Source organism: Leopardus geoffroyi, chromosome D2, assembly GCF_018350155.1.
Source record: "Leopardus geoffroyi isolate Oge1 chromosome D2, O.geoffroyi_Oge1_pat1.0, whole genome shotgun sequence".
In the NCBI taxonomy this organism is placed as follows: Eukaryota; Metazoa; Chordata; class Mammalia; order Carnivora; family Felidae; genus Leopardus; species Leopardus geoffroyi.
In genome coordinates this window covers 88,105,488-88,126,603 of record NC_059334.1, presented here as the reverse complement: position 1 = coordinate 88,126,603, position 21,116 = coordinate 88,105,488, and the positions used below count along the sequence as shown (strand labels likewise).

The following is a 21,116-nucleotide window of genomic DNA, read 5'->3' as shown; positions in this document are numbered from 1 at the left end:
CCACAGCCTGCCGGCCACCGTCCGCGAGCCGGCCGGGGCGGGGCCGGAAGTGACCTCGCGCCACTTCCGCTGCCGCCGCGGGTTTCGCTGTGAGCAGAGGCGGACTGGCGCCCCGACGCGCGGTGAGTCCGGCCGCGGGCGGTGGGGCCTGAGCCTTGCGGGGGGGGGGGGGGAGGCGGCGGGGCTCAGTCTCCCTTCCCCGCGCTCCGCCGCCGGCCGTGCGCCGACCGCTCAGGGGCGCACGGCCGGCGGGCGTCTCGCCCCCGGACCCCGCGCTCGGGTACGGAGCTGGCCTGTGCGCTGCCTCACCGACGGTTCACGTCCCAAACTCTAACCGTGCGGCTTCCCTGCTGTGGAGACTCCCACCCCTCCTCCGCCCTCATTACCCTCACCCTTGTCCACGCCGCGTTTGCCTCCCACCTGAAGGGCTGGCGCGGCCTCTGGGTCGTGCTGGTCTCCAGACCAGTAACCAAACTGGAGCCAGAGTGGTCTTTGCAAAATTCACGTCCTACGGCAATGCTTCCTTGTTTAAAGCCCTTCGGTGGCTTCCCGTTACCTTAGTCCAGCGGCTCTCTCGTAGCCTGTCAGGCCCTGCGCGTTCCGCCTGCCTTTCTAGTCTCCTCCCTCCCATCAGCTCCTGAGGTGCGCAGGACTCTGTGCCCGGTGCTCAGTGCCCGCCGGTGAAGAAAGCAGAGGACGCCTCTGCCCAGCCGCGGACACGGCTGCCTACCTGGTGAAAGTTACCTAGTTAAAACAGCGATGGGTGATCCAAGGGACGCAAGGGCGCTTGAGACTTACTGTGGGGGGGTGGGCGGTGTGGCCATGGCCGGACTCCCCTCCTCCCCCAGATACTTCGGCGTTGATAGGACCTGTACACCCATGCGTGCAATATAGTCAGGAAGGGGGGTACTGTTTCTTTAAAAAATTAGAAGATAATTTTAGAGCTGTCATTTAAAGAGCATAATAAAAATCTTTTGGCTCCTTCATCCAGGAAGTAAAGGCTTGTGGCCCCATCCCCAGTCCGTTTCACAGCTAAGAAGAGCCCTGGACAGAGTCATCGCTTATGCTTTACTTTTCTGTCTCTGAAAAAGCATCAGGGCTCTTGACCTTTTTTTCACAAATTTTGTTTTACAAGCCCATTTGTGCAATTAGTTTTTTTTTAACTTTTATTTTTTAACATTTATTTATTTTTGAGACAGAGAGAGAGAGACAGAGCATGAATGGGGGAGGGTCAGAGAGAGAGGGAGACACAGAATCTGAAACGGTCTCCAGGCTCTGAGCTGTCAGCACAGAGCCCGACGAACTCACTGGCCGCGAGATCGTGACCTGAGCCGAAGTCGGATGCTCAACCAACTGAGCCACTCAGGCGCCCCGCAATTAGTCTTGAACTCTCAACGAAGACTGTTTTCCTGAAATGTTCACTGGGGGGGGTTCGTGTGTGCCTAACTCATGGGTGAGGGGATGTGGAGGAGGCTTCTGGTAGCTCACACTCAATGCCACGAGGAGGGAGGTTCTGTTCCGCCACAGAAGTCTGTGTCTGTGACGACTGAGAGAAGGACTCCGGAGCATCAGGAAGACGGAGTGGGCTGTCGTGAGCCCCTCCGAGTTGTTTCCAGCGGGGACGCTGCTAGCATTTTTGGTGGGACGCTTCTGTTGACGTTTAGGCGCTCTGGTCTCTTGCCCACTACACACCAAGAGCACCCTTCTAGGCACTGTGACAATCAGAAGCGTCCCTTACGCGTTTCCAGAGGGCCTCTAAGGAGAGCTACTGCCTGCGGGTGAGAGCCACCGTTCTTGCAAGAATTGTTCCAAATCCCCACAGAGGACCAGCTTCCTTGGAGTATTAACACTTGTAGTGGGAGGATGTCTGCACTTGTATTTTTGCCACAAATGTAAGGTTTGGTGACGGTAGCTTTAAAGTTTATTTATTTTTGAGACAATGCAAGAGACAGAGTGCAAACAGCAGAGGGGCAGAGAGAACGGGAGACACAGAATCCGAAGCAGGCTCCAGGCTCCGAGCTGTCAGCACAGAGCCCGACGGGGGGGCTCGAACCCACAGACTGCGAGATCATGACCCGAGCCGAAGTCAGACGCTCAACCGGCTGAGCCACTCAGGTGCCCCGCGTGAGGATAGTTTTAGAATAAATGTTCACGTTGGGGCGCCTCGGGGGCTCGGTCGGTTAAGCGTCCTACTTTTCAGCTCAGGTCATGATCTCACGGTTCATGGGTTTGAGAGCCACTGTGCTGACAGCTCGGAGCCTGGAGCTGCTTCGGATTCTGTGTCTCCCTCTCTCCCTGCCCCTCCCCTGCTCGCTCGCTCGCTCTCAAAATAAATAAATATTAAAATAAATACACATTCGCTTAGATGATCTTTCTTCTGAAGCCCTGTCTCCACCTACTTGTGTCTGGGGGACAGGTGTTGTCTTTCCACGGTAAACGCAGTGCCCTTGCCGTCTAGCATGGCCTTGTGGTCCATCCATCATAGGACACCTAGTCTAGCCATTATAGGACAACCCACATTCCTTAGGAACCCTTGTAGAATGTAGAATGTGTGTAAAACCGACTGCCCTGAGATTCAAAGAGGCCTCAGTGGGAGAGTTCTGTGTTGTCTTTTCTGTCTCGCTTGTGGTTGGCAGTGCCTCGTTCAGGCTCTTCCATGATCACTAGGGTAACTGATGGTGACTCAGATCTGGTTTTCCTTGGGTAAAACCAGCCATTTCTCCAGTAACGTTTCCTCATGGTCGGCCCTGTGTGGGAACGGAATTTGTTCCTGCTCGTCTAGTAACAATACCATGGGAACTTATCCGTATGGGCCCTTTGGTGTTTTAGAAGGATGATTTTATTTGATCTCCGCAGTACCTCTGTGGGTAGGATTTACCACTCACCCCTTGGCAGAAGAAGCCTAGAGAGATCAGGCTCCTTGCCGAGGACCTTACAGCCCAGAATTGGCCAAGTCAGGGTTCAGATGCCTGGGACTCCGCAGCCCATGCCCTGCTGTGCCTCATGCCCATAACTGGTTATTGTGAACTCCTCCTGATTTTAAAAGTGTGTGCTAGTGACTTACACACCAGCTGACGCCTAACCGTTCTGCTTTTATGTTTGAAGATTCCTGACTCTGGCCAGTTTTCGATGTTTAGCATGAGTGGATGAAATTCGTATGTGCGGAACTTGTTTTCTGTCGCACAAGATAGAGTCTCCCTTGCCCAGTTGCGAATTAATATTCATTAGTTAATTAGCATATGGGTTGTGTGCTATGTCTACTGCTCGTTTACCTCAGGCCTCGTCTTCACTAGAGCTGTTAGCACAGTTTTGTTTTTTGTAGACGGCTTTCCTTTTAGCTTTAGGAGAACATATTGTTGATGTTGTTTCAGAGCCAAAACTATGAGTGAGTTTCGGATTCACCACGACGTCAATGAGCTGCTCAGCCTGCTGCGTGTCCACGGAGGGGATGGTGCTGAGGTCTATATCGACCTGCTGCAGAAGAATAGGACCCCATATGTCACTACCACTGTATCTGCACACAGCGCCAAGGTGGGCCCCGTCCTGGTGCCGCACTGTGTGCACTGAACAAGGTGGGCCCTGTCCTGGTGCAGCGCTGTGCACTGGACAAGGTGGGCCCCGTCCTGTTGCTGCACTGTGTACGCTGGGTGAGGTGAGCCCTGTCCTGGTACAGTGCTGTGTACTAGGTAAGGTGGGCCCTGTCCTGGAGCAGTGCTATGCACTGGACAAGATGGTCCCCGTCCTGGTGCAGTGTTGTGCACTGGACAAGATGGGCCCTGTCCCTGGGACAGTTTGTGCACAAAGTTCATAAGCTTCCTGACTGAGCAGCCACAGCATTACCGGTGCAGATGGCAGACGATACTTGTCAAAGGCTTTTCTTGGACCAAGAATTCTGCTCAACTCCATGCTTCTGATGCTTCCTCATAATGGCCCTTGTTCCTCAGTCTGTTGTACAAATGAATAAATGGTGGCTCAGGGAGACTGCTGGGCTGTCACCCTGACCTCAGAACCCAGGTTCTGAGTCCCCTGAGGAAGGAGACTCAGATATTCCTCTGGATGGAAAGGAAGCTCCTGTATTAACTGCATTGCAATCCCTCTAAAGCAGGTTTTTCTGTTTTTATTCAAATAGCATATAATTCAAAATTACGGATCTTCAGTACGAGATAATTTTGAAATTTGTTTTTAGAAACACTCTGTAAAGCTCGTATTATTTAAATAGCTTGATAATGGGGTGCCTGGGTGGCTCAGTCGGTGACGCGTCCGACTTCGGCTCAGGTCATGATCTCGCGGTCCGTGAGTTCAAGCCCCGCGTCGGGCTCTGTGCTGACAGCTCGGAGCCTGGAGCCTGTTTCGGATTCTGTGTCTCCCTCTCTCTCACCCTCCCCCGTTCATGCTCTGTCTCTTGCTGTCTCAAAAATAAATACACATTAAAAAAAATTTTTTTTAATAAATAGTTTAATAATGGCACAATGATAATTAGAAAAATTCACTGAACAGACAGACTGGGAACACAGAAGTGATCTTAATTTATTACAAGGGGAGCACCATAAATCAGTGAGTGAACATAACCCCTGAGCCTATCCCTGGTTCCAGAGGGAATAGAGTTAAATGCGTAAACTTAAAAAACATTTTTTTGTAATGTTTATTCACTTTTAAGAGAGAGAACACGAGCTGTGGAGGGGTAGAGAGCCCAACACAGGGCTCGAACCCATGAACTGTGAGATCATGACCTGAGCTGAAGTTGGATGCTTAACCTACTGAGACACCCAGGTGCCCCAATGCATATATATTTTTTAATGTTTATTTATGTTTGAGAGCGAGAGAAAGAGACAAAGTATGAGCAGGGGAGGGACAAAGAGAGGGACACAGGCTCCAGGCTCTGAGCTGTCAGCGCAGAGCCTGACACGGGGCTCAAACCCCCGGACTAAGAGACCATGACCCAAGCTGAAGTCGGACACTTAACCGACTGAGCTACCCAGGAGCCCCTAGAGTTAAATGTGTAAAGTGAATGCATAAACTGGTAGAAAGATCTAAATGGTCATTTTTTTCCTGACCTCAGGAAAGATCTAAATGGTCATTTTTTCCTGATCTCAGGCTGAGGAAGCACACAGGAGGGAAATTGTGGGAGATCACGGGTAGGTTTAATGAGATGTTTTGTTGAGTTTAAGTTTTATTTCAGGGGTGTATGATTATTTAACCTACCTAATTTCACTGTTTTGGTTTTCATGTTTAATTTTCTGGAAGATTTAAAAAAAATATTTAACATTTTTTTAACTTATTTTTGAGACAGAGAGAGGCAGAGCATGAGCAGGGGAGGGGCAGAGAGAGAGAGGGGGGGAGACACAGAATCCAAAGCAGGCTCCAGGCTCCGAGCTGTCAGCACAGAGCCCGACGCGGGGCTCGAACTCACGGACTGCGAGATCATGACCTGAGCCGAAGTCGGACGCTTAACCGGCTGAGCCACCCGGGCGCCCCTGGAAGGTTTTTAACAGTTGTTTATTATTGTCACTAAATCTTTCATGTTTATGCTTTTGAGGTTAAAATAGCAGAATTTTCTCGTACTCCAGAAGACTTTCTAAAGAAATATGATGAACTGAAATCTAAAAACACAAGGAACCTTGACCCACTGGTGTACCTGTTATCGAAACTCACGGAAGACAGAGAGGTAATGGCTGGGGACTCATCAAGAGTGTGATGCGTGCTCCTGACGGAGCTTGTGTGTGGAGCTGCTCTGATTAACCTGTTCTACGCACGTGGGTTGGCTCAGTTGCGATAACACATCGTGAGTCTGCTGTCGGACGGCACGTTTCTGCTCGCCTGCAGCACCCAACACGGGGCTCCTTCCCCGCCTCGTGCTAGCAGCACTCTGACATACCGCAGGGGTGTGTCGGTGGTGCATCAGGAGGAACAGTAGCTCATGTTGGCGGTGCCCCTGGGAAGTTTGACCGCGGTTACCCCTGTGGTTGGAGGGTTTTGTGTTTCGTAGTCTCACGCAGGGGTTTTGTCTGTTTTGAATGGGCATGTTACTTGTGACCCTAAGAAAAACACCTAGCGTCACGTTAAGGCCGGAGATGCTGTCGCACCCGAGGGCGTCTGGGGATGTGCTTGGGCCTCTCACTCGCAGGCCCAGGGTCTGGAGAAGGTTGTGGTGCCACACCAGGCATGTTTGACCGTCACACGGAGGGAAGAGCTCTTGCCACGTGCGGGACGGGAGACTGGCCGAGCGTAGAGAAAAGGCTGAGTCGGGAACGGGGTTTGGGAGTTGGCTGTCGAGCATCCGCGGGATTATCTTCCTCTCTGAGGATGTGACACCTCACGGCAGAAAACACGGAGAGACTGACTGCGGCCCCCAGACTCGGGAGTTGCCGCTGCCCTCCGCGGGTGGCTGGGGTCAGGAGGGGAGGAGGGGGCCTGGCCGTGCCCAGCAGAGCACAGGCGTGTAAGGTAGGGTCTCGTGTGTTTTCAGACCCTGCGGTACTTACAACAGAACGCCAAAGAGAGAGCCGAGCTCGCGGCCAGCGCTGCAGGCAGCAGCGCCAGCGGCTTCAGCGGCCCCGCCACGGCCTCCAAGATCTCCATGCAGGAGCTGGAAGAGCTGAGGAAGCAGCTCGGCAGCGTGGCCACAGGCTCCACGCCGCAGCAGGTACTGCACCCGCCGTCCACGGGCCACGCCTGCTGGAGCAGGTGCGTGCGAGCTCGAGAGGAACGTGGACGCGGAGGGGTCGCGGCTCGCTCCCGGTGGGGACCTAGCTGCGTAGGGACGGCAGTTCTGACGCACGCTGCAGGTCAGAAACACGAGGCCCTGCGTCACCCGCGCCGGCTCGCCTGTTCTGGGCTCGCGTGTCCGAGGCACTCGTGTGGGTCTTGCCCTGCACGCTGTGATTCTCCGTTTGCATCCACTAGGTTTTCACAGTTTGTTTCTTAAGGTTGTGTTTTGTAGATGATTTCATCTACGTCGTGTTCTATCTTCTGTGCTTACTGTTTTTCCTTGCGCTTGATTTCGTGTCCTGCCCTGGTCACTTGAGGGACAGCTGTCTTCTCAGGCTATAACTTCTGCGGCTCTCAAGCTCCCTCAGAGCTGCGTCCCCACGAGGGTCTGAGCAGAGCACGTGCCTGTTGAGCACCATGGCTCTGACACATGACAGCCAGTGCCGGTGGGCGTGTCCTATCAGCACCTCCCGTGTCCCCGCACTGCCACCCTGTGCGATCGACGAGAAAATGGTCTGCACCTGCCTCTCTCCCTGGCCACCTTGGAGCTGGCTCTGCTGACAGCCGGGCCACCTCGGCCTGCCCTGGTCAGCTTCTGGCGGCTGGTTCCGCAGGAGGACTGCCGCTCCAGGCGTGTTGGGGGTCGGCCTTTCCCTGGGTGGATCTCTCCTCTACGCCCACCCTTCTCCAGCTGGCTGGGGGGGGGGGGGGTGGCCACCTGGTTTCCTTGACCCATCCGTGACCCATCAGGTCGTGACTAGACCTCGTGTCTCCGGGAAAAGTGACGGGGTCCGTGTGAGTTGTCCCCAGAAAGGTGCAGCCTGTTGCTGGTGTTGCCGGTTTACCTGTGGGTTCTGCACACACTGGGACCCTAACAAGAGGCTGGGTTCCCGTCTCGTCCCCAGCTCCTCACACTGTGACGGGCGTGGAGACAGTCATTCCGCTTCCTCGTTTGCGTTCAGCGGGCGATCTCTCCAGTGCCGTGTGTGTTAGCGTTAAGCGTTTGTACTAAAAGTATGTATTTTTTTTGTTTTTTGAAAACACCCTCGCCAGTCTCTGGAACTGACAAGAAAGTTGCTTCGAGATAAGCAGAACAAAAAAAACTCAGGCCAGCGCCTCCCCGTCTTTCCACCGTGGGTATACGACAGACCCACCCTCCTTGGGGACTTCCTGCCTGGCTCAGGCGTCAACACGGACATGGCTGTGCCTATAGGTATGCAGTACGTCTGTTTCTCACATCTGGCGTCTGTGAGCGGCGTGGGGCACCGTTCTTCCTGTGCTTTTGTGCTCAGGAGCGCCGAGCTCTTGTGTCCTCCCTGTGTCTGCCCTCCCCCGCCCCCCCACCCTCCTCTTCCAAGCGGTCCCCTGGTTTGCTCCTGGGTCTTTTCTGATTGTTTCCCTCTCCACAGTGACCTTTTAGTTTGAAGGAATCATGCCCCTGTTGTGATCTCAGGTCTCTATCCCTAGGATGTCTCCCTGAATTTTGGCTCATGGGGCCAATTGTCTGCCGTTTGTGTCTACCGCGGGGCTCCTGACCTTCCCTCTGGTGTCCCCACTCCTCTCGTGGCGACCGCTGTCACTGTTTGTCAGGTCCTGGAGCTGGGGGTGGCCCCTGTGTTCATTTCCTTCCCGCTGCCCCAGCCTGGTCCCGGGCCCAGCCTTCACCAACCCTTCCTGCTCACACTGTCCTGCCCTCACTGGCTTGGGCCTCTACCTCCCCAGAGTTTTCTGTGCTGAGGGAATGTTCTGGATATGCTGTATCCAGAACGTATGGTGCCATCAGCTGAATGGAGCTCATGGGCATTGAAATGCAGCTAGTGTGGCTGAGGAACAGGTGTTTTGCTTTCTTTACTTGGCCCAGGTGGCTGGTGGCACGGAGCCTCGTGTCCTGTCCCTCCTCCCTGGGGTGCTCTCCACAGTCCCAGAGCTAGCGGCTTTGAGCGGCAGGGCTGTGCCCCACGTCGCCTCTGCAGCGACTCCCCAAACCCTGGCGAGCCACAGAGACCCTGCTGGATCGTTCTCCTGGCCGCGGTTCGCGGTGCAATGTCCCCTTCGGAGCAGTCCCTTCCTATCTCGCCTGCCTCTCAGCACGGCTTGCGGTGCTCTCTCCCACACATGGGCAGGGTGCTGGAGGGGCAGGGTGGCATCTGCCCCCTGAGGCCAAGGTCTCCTCCCTCAGGACCAGCTGACCTGGCACTGCACCCCTTAACCCCACTGAGAGCGTGCGCCGGGGCTGTAAGTGGGGTGACGCTCAGGTTTCAAGTGAGCGGCCTCCGAGGCTGGTGGCCATTCCCGGAAGACAGCCCTGCTCGCGAGGAACGGGAGCTGTGGGTGATCTTGTCGTGACGGGGTCGTGGGGAGGAGCCAGAGCTCAGGGTGCGCCTCCGCCTGCTGGGTGACCCGGGCCACAGACGGCGGCTGCCTGCTCGGAGCCCGTGTCTTGCGTGTGTGGTGCAGCACCACCCTGAGCCGCCAGGCCCCGGTTTGGGGCACTGTGGGGCCGACGCAGGCACGCGTGGGGCCGGCTGTGCGAGGCTGGGGTGGGGGGCGGCTTCGTGGAGACACCTTTCTGCCGCTGCTGCCTCTGGCTGCCCGCGCACGGCGGTCTCTCCCGGCAGGTGTTGCTGGGGGGAGCAGTGGGGGTCGTGTCAGGGCCCGTGAGCCGAGAGAGGCAGGGGGCTGCCTGGGTCACGAGGTGTTTGGCGGGCGGCCCTGGTGATGGCTCGCGACTGTCCTTCGGTCCGTGGTGTGGTTGTGAGGGGACCGCCTCATACTGCGCATACCTGGTTTTAAAGTCTTTGAGGAAAATCTTTTTGTCGCGCCGCAACCCAGACTTGCTGGCCGTGACCAGTGCTGTGAGAACAGCTTACGGCAGAAGTGCTCCTTAATTCCTAACCACGTCCTTTTAAGGCCGGGTGTTTATCTGAGTGGGAGCTTTTCTCCGCCGGGGGCTTTAAGGCTGTGGCGCACCGCTCCGGGGCCAGTCGGGTCCCCGTCAGCCTGGTTCTTGTGCCCGGGAGCGCTGGAGGGCGTAGCACCGGGGAGCCGGTTGGGGGGTGGTGCCGAGGAGATTCCGTCGGGAGCGAGGTCTGTGGGAGCGGGGACCCTGGACGCGAGGCCACGGCCCAGCGGTGTCCGCGGCCCGCAGGCACGCTGCCCCTGACCGCCCAGGAGTCGGCTGTGGTGGAGGACCTGCTCTACGTGCTGGTGGGTGTGGACGGCAGGTACATCACCGCCCAGCCTCTCACCGGGAGGCAGAGCCGCACCTTCCTTGTGGACCCCAACCTCGACCTGTCCATCCGGGAGCTGGTGAACAGGGTCCTCCCGGTGGCTGCCAGTTACTCCACGGTGACCAGGTGGGCGCCCGCCTTCCCAGGTGCTCCCGATCCCTGCAGCTCAGTCCTCGTGCCCCAAAACAAAACCCCAAGAGCGCGCTTGTCTTGTCGTGACCGGGTTTCACTCCTGGCACGGTCCCGAAGGGCCTGGGGACAAGTGCAGGGGCCTGGTGTCTACGGGTTCCCTTCAAGGGTAAGAGCTTGAGTGGGGAGGGGACCCAGAGCTTGTGCCATCTGATCTGAAAACAGCCTCACCTGCTCAGGTGCCCTCTCCCTCCTAGGTTCATTGAAGAGAAGTCTTCCTTCGAGTACGGGCAGGTGAACCACGCCCTGGCGGCCGCCATGAGGGCCCTGGTGAAGGAGTACTTGATCCTGGTCACACAGCTGGAGCAGCTGCAGAGGCAGGGCCTCCTGTCCCTGCAGAAGCTCTGGTTCTACATCCAGCCAGCCATGCGCACCCTGGACATCCTGGCCTCCCTGGGTACGTGCCTGCCCTCCCGCCCCCGGGGACGTGCCGGCCCTCCCGCGGGAGCCTCGGCAGGCCCGGCGTGTTGTCTGGCCAGAGCCCACGGGGCGTCAGGTGTTAGCCTGTGGCAGGAAAGCTCTGGAAGCTCTTCCTGATAGGCTTTAGTTAGCGATCACAGCGTTACGGTTTGAGTGTGTCCCGCGAGAGTGGCACCTGTCCCCGGGAGACCGGAGATGAACTGAGGCCCCGGCCTCTCGTGACATGGCCTCAAGCGCCAAGGGCACCCCCTTCGCCGCACTGAGCGCCACCTCCACCTCCTTGCAGCCACCTCGGTGGATAAAGGCGAGTGTGTTGGGGGGTCAACCTTGAGCCTTCTCCACGACCGGAGCTTCAACTACACGGGGGACAGCCAGGCCCAGGAGCTGTGTCTGTACCTCACCAAGGCTGCCAGCGTGCCCTACTTCGAGATCCTGGAGAAGTGGATCTATAGAGGGATAATCAACGACCCGTACAGGTAGGGCTCGCGGGGCCTGAGGAGAACACCGGTGAGGTACGCGAGGGGCAGACGCCCACACGAGCCCCGGGAGGCTTTATCTTGTCGAGCGGAGGGCGTCGGAGTCGCCCGGAGCTCCTGGCCTGAGCTTCCTTCCTTCCCAGTGGTGAGACTTGAGCGTTCCTTCTCCACATCACGCATTTAAATATGTAAACGGAGCTTGGGTAGCTCACGAAGGGGTCTATTGTGTTGAGGTAGATTTCTTAAAATACTTTAAAAATAAGTTTGTGGCTGGGGTAGTGTTTCTCTGCTAATGGTGCAAATAACAGTCTGAGGGGAGGGCCTTACAAGGAACACGATTTTATTTTATATTTTATTTTATGTTATTTTATTTTATTTTATTTTATTTTTTTATTTTATTTTTGTTATGTTTTTTAACGTTTATTTATGTTTAAGACAGAGAGAGACAGAGCATGAACAGGGGAGGGACAGAGAGAGAGGGAGACACAGAATCTGAAACAGGCTCCAGGCTCTGAGCTGTCAGCACAGAGCCTGATGCAGGTCTCGAACTCACAGACTGTGAGATCATGACCTGAGCCGAAGTCGGACGCTTAACCGACTGAGCCACCCAGGTGCCCCAGGAACACGATTTTAAAATTGTGCCTCACGCGGGACGCCTGAGGGACTCGTAGGTTGGGCGTCCGACTCTTGGTTTCAGCTCAGGTCATGATCCCAGGGTTTGTGAGTTCGAGCCCCGCGTCAGGCTGACAGCACAGAGCCTGCTTGAGATTCTCTCTCACCCTCTCTCTTTATTCCTCCCCTGCTCGCACTCTCCCTGTCTCTCTGTCTCTCGCGTAAAATAAAGTTTTAAGTAAACTTGGAAAAACAAGTTTTAAAATCCCGCCTTGCAAGAGTGGTGTCTGAAGCAGGTGTGCTGGGGTCGCGCCCCTGCTGTTGGGGTCGTGCGTTGTCCGTGTCTGTGATGGAGGGAAGTGCCGAGTTCCCCTGGGAGGGGTGGAGGTAGAGGTCCCCCTGTGGCCTCGTGGCCCCGGGTCTTCTCCGAGCCCCCGGGGGTGTGGGTGGGTTCACTGTTGCTCATAGCCGGGGACCGACCCGGGGGGGGTGGGTGGGGGCTCTGGTCGGCCAGACCCCGAGAGTGTCTGCTGTGCCTGCAGCGAGTTCATGGTGGAAGAGCACGAGCTGCGCAAGGAGAAGATCCAGGAGGATTACAACGACAAGTACTGGGACCAGAGGTACACCGTCGTGCAGCACCAGATCCCCTCCTTCCTGCAGAAGATGGCAGGCAAGGTCCTCAGCACAGGTGAGCCTTGCGGCCCTGGTGTGCCTCTGCCTGTGGCCTTGCCGTCACGGCCCTGTACCCGGTGGTGCCTTCCCTGCCTGGCGACCGTCCCGTCCGACTCCTGTGGCTCTGGGTGCTGTTGCTTTGTGCCCTGACCCTGGGGGTTTGTCTCACAGACGCCTTTTCTTTGCCACTTCGCTTCTAGAATTCTGTTATCACTGACAGGAAAGTTGCTTCCCTGCTCCCAGCTGACCCCAGACGCGGGGCTTTTCCACACTGGCATCCCGCTCTCCTGTTCTCTGTGGACACAAGCTGGGCGTCCTATAAATTAGCCCTCATCCCATCCACCCGGGGTTTGTGGCGGGCTCCTTGGTTGAGGCTTAGTCCTTTGGGGCGGCCCCCACATCAGCAAGTACTGGGTCCTGTCTGAGTGGCTGCAAATGGGAGGCTCCCATGGCCCCCTCCTCTGGTGTGATCATTTGCGAGGACGGCTCACAGAACTCAGGGAAACGCTTTACTCTCTAGATTACCAGTGTGTTATAACAGATACAAGCAAACAGCCAGGTGAAGGGTCCGTGGGGTGAGGTCTGGTGAGGTCCCGAGCACAGGGGCTCCTGTGCCTGTGGATTTGGGGTGCACCATCCCCGTGTGGATGTGTACCCCTCCCTGGAAACTCTTCAGACACCTTGGTTTAGGAATTTTATGGAGGTCCCATTATGCAGGCATGATTGATGAAATGATTGACCGTTGGTGATTTATTCAGCCTTTCCCGATCCTGACCTCAGTGGGCAGTGATGACGGGGTTGGGTCCCTGGCCACCAGCCCTCACCCTGAAGCTGTCTAGGGCAGCTGCCGAGAGTCCCTCGCTGGCCTGAACTCAGGTGTGGTCAGAAGGGGCTTCATGAGTAACAAAATCCCAAGAGTTTTAGGAGTTCAGCACCAGCAACCAGGGACAGAGACCAAAGATCTGTTTCTCACTGGGTTGGTCTCATACCATGACAGGAAAACAGCCAGGGATGCAGGCCTCACTGGGCCAGTGATGCTCCTGTCACCATCACATGGACCGACATACCTGACACGCTGCTGGCCAGGAACTCGGCACTTTGGTTCTGGGAGCTGTGCTGTCTAGGACGGGGTCGGAAGAGGATTTAGAATCTCCTTCTCTGAAATATTTTTGAAATTATTTCTGTGTTCTTAGGAGATCTGGAGAGTCCAGCCTGTTCTAGCACTTAGCGCTTCTGTGCTCCGTGGGTGTCAGTTGGTTGTGTTTCTCTGCCACGTGTAGAGGGTTGTAGGCTGTTCTCAACCTCTCTTTCCGGTTCTCTAGCTACTGTTTGGGTTACAGCATCCGAGGTTCAGGTCTGTGGTTTATTGTACTTATGGTGAAACTTTTAATTTGCTTTCTCCTGTCTTTTCAGGAAAATATCTGAACGTAGTCCGAGAGTGTGGCCACGATGTCACCTGCCCAGTGGCCAAGGAGATCATCTACACTCTGAAGGAGCGGGCATATGTTGAGCAAATCGAGAAGGCTTTCAACTATGCCAGCAAGGTCCTGCTGGCCTTCCTGATGGAAGAGAAGGAGCTTGTGGCGCACCTGAGGTGTGCCGTCTGTCCTTGGCCTCCTAGCTCAGCATGTGTAACCATCGGGGGTGTCTGACCAAGGCCACGAATTAACTTTTAGTGGCTCTGTCCTATTCATGTAAAAACCAGCACACTGCCAGCTTGTCCTGCCTGAGAAGACAGCCTGAGAACCTTGCACATTTGTGACCCTGCCACTGTGGTCCTAACTCCCCGAGGCCCAGCAGGGCCGTGTCTGCCTGTGTCACCTTGTCTGCAGTGACACAGCCTCCCAGTCTCGCCCCCGGCCCCACCAGCCCCTTCCAGGCAGCGCAGCCGGGCACTGAGTTCTTTGCCCCTGCCTAAGAGCTGTTTGTTTCCGTTTGTTTGAAGCTGACCGCTGGTCTCCCCTTTCTAACATGTTTCCTGGTGTGGGGCGCTGGCAGGCCACGTGCTTGACACGTCCTTCCTGGGCCGTGTGGCCCCTCCTGGCTTCCCCCTGTCCCCCCGCCGCCCCCATCATCAAAACCGCTGGTTCTGGTGGGAGCCCTTTGCAAGCACGCAGCTCTTCCTCGTCAGACGCCTGCCTCTCTCCGAGTCCGGGCCGCTGTGCGCGTCGGCCAGTCTTCCCGATGACCTTGCGTCCGCCCGCAGGTCCATCAAGCGCTACTTCCTGATGGACCAGGGGGACTTCTTCGTGCACTTCATGGACCTCACCGAGGAGGAGCTGAAGAAGCCGGTGGACGACATCACTCCCACCCGCCTGGAGGCGCTGCTGGAGCTGGCCCTGCGCATGAGCACTGCCAACACGGACCCTTTCAAGGACGATCTCAAGGTGGGCTGGGGGTGAGGGGGTGGGGGGGAGCACCTTTCAGGCCTCTCCCCGTGTCCCGAGAGCTGGAGCAGCTGCCTGAGAAAGACATTTGAGGTAAAGTCACGGGAGGAACCAACTCTTGACAGTGATACCCGCAGCCCGGGTGTGCGCACGTGGGTGTTTTACGGTACGTGCAGCACAGGGACGTTTCCTTGTCTCTAGCTTTCTTTGTTACGAGAACGCACTGTGTATGGCGTACGACACGCAAAGCGTGCGTCCATCAGCTGTCCCGGAAGGGCTTCCGGTCGGCAGTAGGCTATCGGTAGTCGGGGGTAGGGGAAGTCAGAAGTTGCACGTGGATTTCCAGCTCAACGGCGGGTTGGCGTCCTGACCCCCGACGTTGTTTAAGGGTCAGCCGTACTGTGTTTTCAGACCCACATACCTTCTCTTTCAGCCTGAGCCTGGCACCTGCGGTAAAGTTGTAAATCTGGAGGGATTTAGGCCTTTCTGACTTCATAGTTTTTCATTTATATCGTCAGGTATATTTTAAATGATGTCTCTGTACGTTTGTTTTCCTACTTTGGTGGAGGAAAGACGCCTCCTTTTTGAGCGGGGGTCTCTTGGCAGGCGCTTGTTTTGCAAGCTGGGCTCGGAGACGGAGTCCACCGCAGGGACTTGCTTCTCCGGCCTGTGCTGCAGCTGGATTGGTGCCGTGGTCAGGACTCGACGCCATTCTCTCTGTCTTTCCCAAGATTGATCTGATGCCTCATGACCTCATCACCCAGCTCCTGCGGGTTCTGGCCATCGAGACCAAGCAGGAGAAGGCGATGGTCCATGCCGACCCCACCGAGCTCACGCTGAGTGGCCTCGAGGCCTTCTCTTTCGACTACGTCGTCAAGTGGCCCCTGTCGCTGATTATCAATAGGTGAGCGTTGGTCCTTCCTGACCCTTGCAGCACTAGCTTCTCTAGACCTTACAGCAGGTCTGCCAGGAGGAAGGGACTGGATCCGCCCGGCACCTGCCTTGTTCTGCAGAACGTCCAAGGCGCCTCCACACCCATTTGTGTCCAGGGTGGGCTGCCTGGCGCCTGGTGGCCGGAGCGCAGAACCGCTTCGGTGCCGCCGAAGCCCAGGCCGCCATCTGCTGCGAGCCTCGTGGGCTCTGGTGCCGCCCAGAAGCCTACCTACGCGCCTGTCTCCTCCCGCTCCCTGCAGGAAAGCCCTGACCCGCTACCAGATGCTCTTCAGGCACATGTTCTACTGCAAGCACGTAGAGCGGCAACTCTGCAGCGTCTGGATCAGCAACAAGGCCGCCAAGCAGTGCTCCCTGCACTCCGCTAAGTGGTGCGTCTCGTCTGCGCGCACGCGCTCCCCTCTTGCAAAAAGGCAGTTTGTCGCACACCTTTGTAGCTTATAGATCCGTGACATGTTTCACGTTGCGGAGCAGGGCCACTGCCGACCGCGGCGGCCACTGGCTCTGTCCCTCAGTCGTCTGTGCAGACTTGGGGGGTCGGGCCCGTTAGCGTGAGCCCTTCGAGGTTTGGGGGCGTGTGCTTCCTCCTGCTGGCTCACATGCAGCTGCTCACTGTCGCCCAGGGGTGCCCCACACGCTGGTGGTGTTCGTGCCCGCGTGTGGGCCCCCGTGGAGGGGCATGAGCCCGGAGCAGACGCCCTGACGACAAGGCGGGTGGCCCCCCCATGCTGTAGATGCGCCGACTCCCTGTCCTCTGCGCTGAAGCCGTCTCTCGCTCAGGTTTGCCGGCGCCTTCACTCTGCGGCAGCGGATGCTCAACTTTGTTCAGAACATTCAGTACTACATGATGTTTGAAGTCATGGAGCCGACCTGGCACGTCCTCGAGAAGAACCTGAAGTCTGTGAGTCGCAGCTTGGCGTGTCGGAACGTTGAGGAGGCTCCGGCGGGTTCTTGAGGAGGGAGCGTAGCAGGTCAGGGGTCGGGGGTGAGAGCAGCGCCGGCCGCAGGCTGATGGGGAGGAAGCGGAGCCCTCCGCACACACGAGAGGCTTCCCTACGAGCACGGTGAGGGTGTGCGTGTGCGAGAGCAGGCGTGTTGGGGGTGATGTTGTCCCTCAGAGGGCACAGGGTCATCTGAAAAATGGCGACAGACCAGAAGCGTGCAAAGCTGCAGCCGGAGCCAGGCCCGCGGAGTCCATCTGCTTGCGAAGTCGTTCCCAGAGTGAAGGCCGGGTCCCTCTCTCCGCACAGGCGTCCAACATCGATGACGTGCTGGGCCACCACACGAGCTTCCTGGACAACTGTCTGAAGGACTGCATGCTGACCAACCCGGAGCTGCTCAAGGTGTTCTCCAGGCTCATGTCCGTGTGCGTCATGTTCACCAACTGCATGCAGGTGCGGCCACCCCACAGCCCACTCGCCTCCTGCCATCTGTCTGCAGGGGTGCTGCTCTGAGTCCCCTTCCGCCGGCGTGGGCCTCTATTCTGGGCCTTTTTCTGGACACCTGCTGTTCTCTTTGTCCGACTTGAGTTACTTGATTCAGTTACAAGCAGCTGCCCCGAAGTATTGGCACAAAATATAAGTGTTGGAAGGCAGAGGGGGTGAGGTGGGGGTTCGCTGGGGCTCCAGGGCCTAGGGGGTCTGAGTCGGTGGGGCCAGTGGAGAGCGTGCGAGGTGTTGGCCAACCTCCAGAGGACAGGAGCCCGGGAACTGGTTCCTTAGACCTCTCGCAGTCACGTGGGGCTCCATCAGGGGAGAAACGTTCTTCAGTCAGTCAGTGGACCAGCCCTCGGGCAGGCGCCCGTAAGGTCACATGGGCACAGCAGACACCGCCTGGCTGTGCAGAGGCACACCCTTCACTTGGGCCGGGTGGGTTGACGCTAACAGGAGTGTTTCTTTCTGACCCCAAGAGATTTACGCAGAGCATGAAGTTGGACGGTGAGCTGGGCCGCCTGATGTTGGAGCATGGCACAATGCTGGGGCCGCCCACGGAGGCCGAGCGGGCAGAGGAGCGCACCCGCAAGGAGCTCGCCAGGAAGGTGTGCTTCGTCCGGCACCGCTGGGCCTGCAGCTTAGCAGGCGCGCCTGCTGCCGCCCTTCATTCTTCTTTTGGTTAAAAAAGTTTGCTTTGAATTAGATGTTAAGTAAGAGTCCCAGAGAATCTTCTCGCTCGACTTGTCCAAACCTCAGCCCCACTGTGCTTGAGGGCAAGGCCACGGTTCCCCCAAGGGGAGGAACGCCCAGGTGTGGGCGCCCCTTGGAGGGCCTGGCACACAGCAGGCGTGGGGCTGTGGGCCCTGCCGTCCTTATGGTCAGAGCCCGGCCTTAACTAGAGGGGCCTCCTTGGAGAGGATGTCGGGGCATAGGCCCTGCAGCACCAGCCCAGGCCCCTGCTCCCGGGCCCCTGGGTCCATTCCCTCCACTGAGAGGGAGCCAGGAGAGAATGCTGCATTAGCTCGAAAACCTGAGTTGCAGAAAAAACACCCCAGGCGGGTGGGAGCAAAGCAGGGTGCCAGCTGCCCAGACTGTGTCTCTGTCCTGTGGTCTCAGGAAGCTTTATGTTGTCCTCTTTCACCTTTTATCACGCAAAAACTTGCCCAGATCCTTTCTTCTATTAGAGATAAAGGGAAGGGGAAGCTGAGCTGGTGGGAGCAGTGCCAAGGCCGGGCTGGGGGTGCTCACGGTGCCCAAACTTGTCTTCTAGTACCTGGCTGAGCACGTGGACGCCCCGCAGCTGGCCTCCAGCTTCGAGGCCACCATCAACAAGTTCGATAAGAATTTCTCAGCACATCTGCTTGACCTTCTGGCCCGACTGAGCCTCTACAGCACCAGTGACTGTGAGCACAGCATGGCCAGCGTCATCTCCAGGTGGGTGCGTCGTCTCCAGGCGGCTTCCCGCGCGGCCACGGGCGCCCTCCTGTCCCTGCCTGATGGGACTCCCGGGTGTCCCTCGCCGGCTCCCCCTTCACCATTGCCACGCAGCCTTGGGCCACCTCAGGAAGGTGTCACCGAGGCAGGGTCTGCTCGGGTGTGAGGGTGTCTGTCCTTAGCCTCCTGTGCGTCACCCCCTGAAGTCACAGATGGGTGTGCGTAGCGGTTTGTGTTCACTCGTGTGTGTGCGCCAGCGTGTGTCAGGCTGCCCCGTCAGTGCCCCCATAGCCCTAGGCTATGCACGGCAGCCGCGTCACCCCCCACCCCCGCCCCCATTTTCAGAGGAGCAGCCAGGGGGTGGCCATGGGAGGCAGGATGGGAACGGGGATGCCATTTCTGCCGTGGGCTGTGAGCACACAGTGAGGGTCGTGGCGGCACGTACTAAACCCGCCCCGTTTGGGCTCCTGAGGCTGTCTGTGCCTTGTCACTCTCGGGTGGTGGTGGTGGGGGGGGGGGGGGTGGTGTGTGGTGGTACATTCCTGGTGACTCTGGGAGGGGCCCCATGGGGAGGGGGACCAGCAGGCCGCTCAGCCAGTTTGTGGTTCTGGGGCTGTCAGGTTCCCACTGCCCGTGAATCCTGGACACACAGCTCTTCCGAGGGGAGGCAGTGGCTCAGCTTCTTTCCAGGAGACTGAGGGGGTGTCCCTGCCTGGGAAGGTGTCCTGTGTTGGGCATCGGATGTCCTAAGGACAGGGCCTGGGACGCTTGTTGTTGTTCAATTTTCGTGTGTGTTTGAGTTCTGGTGTCAGTATTGCTTGAAAAAGCGGAGGCCGGATGGAGCCTGAGGCCCTCGTGTGGGTGCGTGTCCCTCGCACCTGGTGCAGAGACCACCCTTCCCCCTTTGTGGGGCGGACGGGCTGCCCCGGGGAGGGCGCCTCTGCACCTGGGGGTGCAGGAGCCCAGCCCCCCTCCTCCCGCAGACTTGACTTCAATGGCTTCTACACGGAGCGCCTGGAGCGTCTGTCTGCAGAGAGGAGCCAGAAGGCAGCGCCCCAAGTGCCCGTCCCACGGGGCCCCCCGGCATCTGCGCCCAGGGTTGCCGTCCCCGCCCAGTGAGGCCAGCAGGTGCGGCAGAAGAATGAGTTCAGAAGCCATCACGTGAATGAAGATTGCTGAACCCCGTGTGTTTGTGTGTGTCGTTACCGTTTAAGTATAAAATCCGAGGGCGTCTTGCCAAGCTGCTGTCATTGCTCAGGGCGCTAGGTTCCCTTCACAGCAGCCACCCGCACCGGGCCGGGTGCCTCCAGAGGTGTGTTTGTGTGAGTTCTTCTGTTGAATAGGGTGAGTTTTTAAAAATGTTTTTGTTCTCAAATAAAGACAAAGTGAAGGACGCTTGGGTGGCTCGGTCCGTTAAGTACCTGACTTTGGCTCAGGTCGTGATCTCACCATTGGTGAGTTTGAGTCCCACATCAGGTGGGGACGTGTCCCAGCTCTGGGTGAGCTCGTGTCCCACTCCGGGTGAGGATGCGCCCTCTTCTCTCTCCCTCCCTCCCTCTCTCTGCCCCTCCTGGGATTCTCTCTTTTTCTCTCTTTCTCCGTCTCTGCCCCTCGCTCACTTGGGCATCTTCTTTGTCTCAAAAAAAGAAAAAGTGAAAACACGGAGCATTTGAGCAACTTCAGGATGATTATCAAGGTCTCACAGGGGACGAAATCCAAGCCTGGTGTCCAGCTGTGCACACCTGGTGTCCCAGCAATCAGCAAGGCTGGGCTCCGGGCACCAGGGGGCAGCACAGTCCTTGTCCTGCCGCCAGACTGGGCAGGAGGGTGGGGGAGTCCTGAGGAGCACCCGCTGAAGTGCAGAGTGGAACCCATAGGGCGGGTTCAGCCCTGGGTGGCACAGCTGTGATCCCCCCACCCCACTGCTCCCCACTCCAGCCATGCTGCCCACCCGCCAAATGTCCTGTGTTGCTGTCCAGACTCGGCTCTGCCTGCCTGCTGCAGGGGGTCTTGGGGGGCAGGTGGAAGGGGCCGGAAGCAGGCTCCTGGAGGCAGGGTGGTGGGCACTCAGTCCAGCTGCTGCCTTGAAGAACAGGTCCAGCTCACAAGCCACAGACGGCTTTCTTGTCCGGGCCGCTGTGTGTGCAGTGGCAAATTTGCTTATTTGCTGCCAGCGTTACCAGAGCCCTGGTGTCGTGCTAACCTCTTCCCGAGCTGAGGAGCCCGCTGGCCCTGGGCTTGCCGCCCTCGTGCCCTGCCCTGAGACCCGGAAACTTTGTGTCCCCGTCCTGGGCTCTGGGCAACAGGCTTGCCTGCTACACCCTAGGGTTGCCAGTAGTGAGGGTGGGACAAGAGGAGCCTTGGCGGCAGGGGGGAGGGGGGGTCCTGTGTCGGAGGAGGAGCAGACCCCTGCTGGTCTGGCTGCACATGGGTGGTCTGGTCTGCTGGCCGCGGAGCGAGTGCGTCTGCGGCAGCTCTGGGTTTTGCCTTTACGGGGACTGTTGCCTTTTAATTTTTGTTCCCAAATAATTGCACAGCTAAGGAAGAGAAGTGAGCTCACTGGGAAGGGGGGCTCACGAGCTTCCCTGATCCAGCTGTGTGTGA

At 57.6% G+C, this 21,116-nt stretch overlaps 1 protein-coding gene across 5 annotated transcripts; it reads left to right on the top strand.

Annotated features, from left to right (window-relative positions):
* Positions 1 to 7: 7 nt before the first annotated feature.
* TUBGCP2 (tubulin gamma complex associated protein 2) lies at positions 8 to 19,906 on the top strand. Of its 5 annotated transcripts, none has more exons than XM_045439336.1 (18): positions 8 to 122; positions 3,372 to 3,531; positions 5,537 to 5,665; positions 6,467 to 6,643; positions 7,762 to 7,921; positions 9,857 to 10,064; positions 10,325 to 10,524; positions 10,834 to 11,023; positions 12,178 to 12,323; positions 13,721 to 13,901; positions 14,514 to 14,694; positions 15,426 to 15,598; positions 15,888 to 16,016; positions 16,426 to 16,546; positions 16,896 to 17,039; positions 17,555 to 17,683; positions 18,349 to 18,512; positions 19,496 to 19,906. In XM_045439336.1, exons 2-18 carry the CDS (start codon positions 3,382 to 3,384, stop codon positions 19,629 to 19,631), a joined length of 2,718 nt encoding a protein of 905 aa, XP_045295292.1. In that variant the 5' UTR covers positions 8 to 122; positions 3,372 to 3,381; the 3' UTR covers positions 19,632 to 19,906. The 5 variants fall into 5 exon arrangements, with proteins under 5 accessions (XP_045295292.1, XP_045295291.1, XP_045295293.1 ...); XM_045439335.1 differs by having other exon boundaries at positions 3,372 to 3,611; positions 5,568 to 5,665; XM_045439337.1 differs by having other exon boundaries at positions 24 to 122; positions 3,372 to 3,611; positions 5,547 to 5,665.
* The last annotated feature ends 1,210 nt before the right edge of the window (positions 19,907 to 21,116 follow it).

Bases quoted from the DNA above. Each gene is read 5' to 3' on its own strand.
- TUBGCP2 (XM_045439337.1), top strand. From the start codon at position 3,413: ATGAGCTGCTCAGCCTGCTGCGTGTCCACGGAGGGGATGGTGCTGAGG. The intron at 10,065-10,324 runs GTGGGCGCCCGC...TCTCCCTCCTAG, and splicing joins AGTTACTCCACGGTGACCAG to GTTCATTGAAGAGAAGTCTT. The intron at 15,599-15,887 runs GTGAGCGTTGGT...CGCTCCCTGCAG, and splicing joins CTGTCGCTGATTATCAATAG to GAAAGCCCTGACCCGCTACC.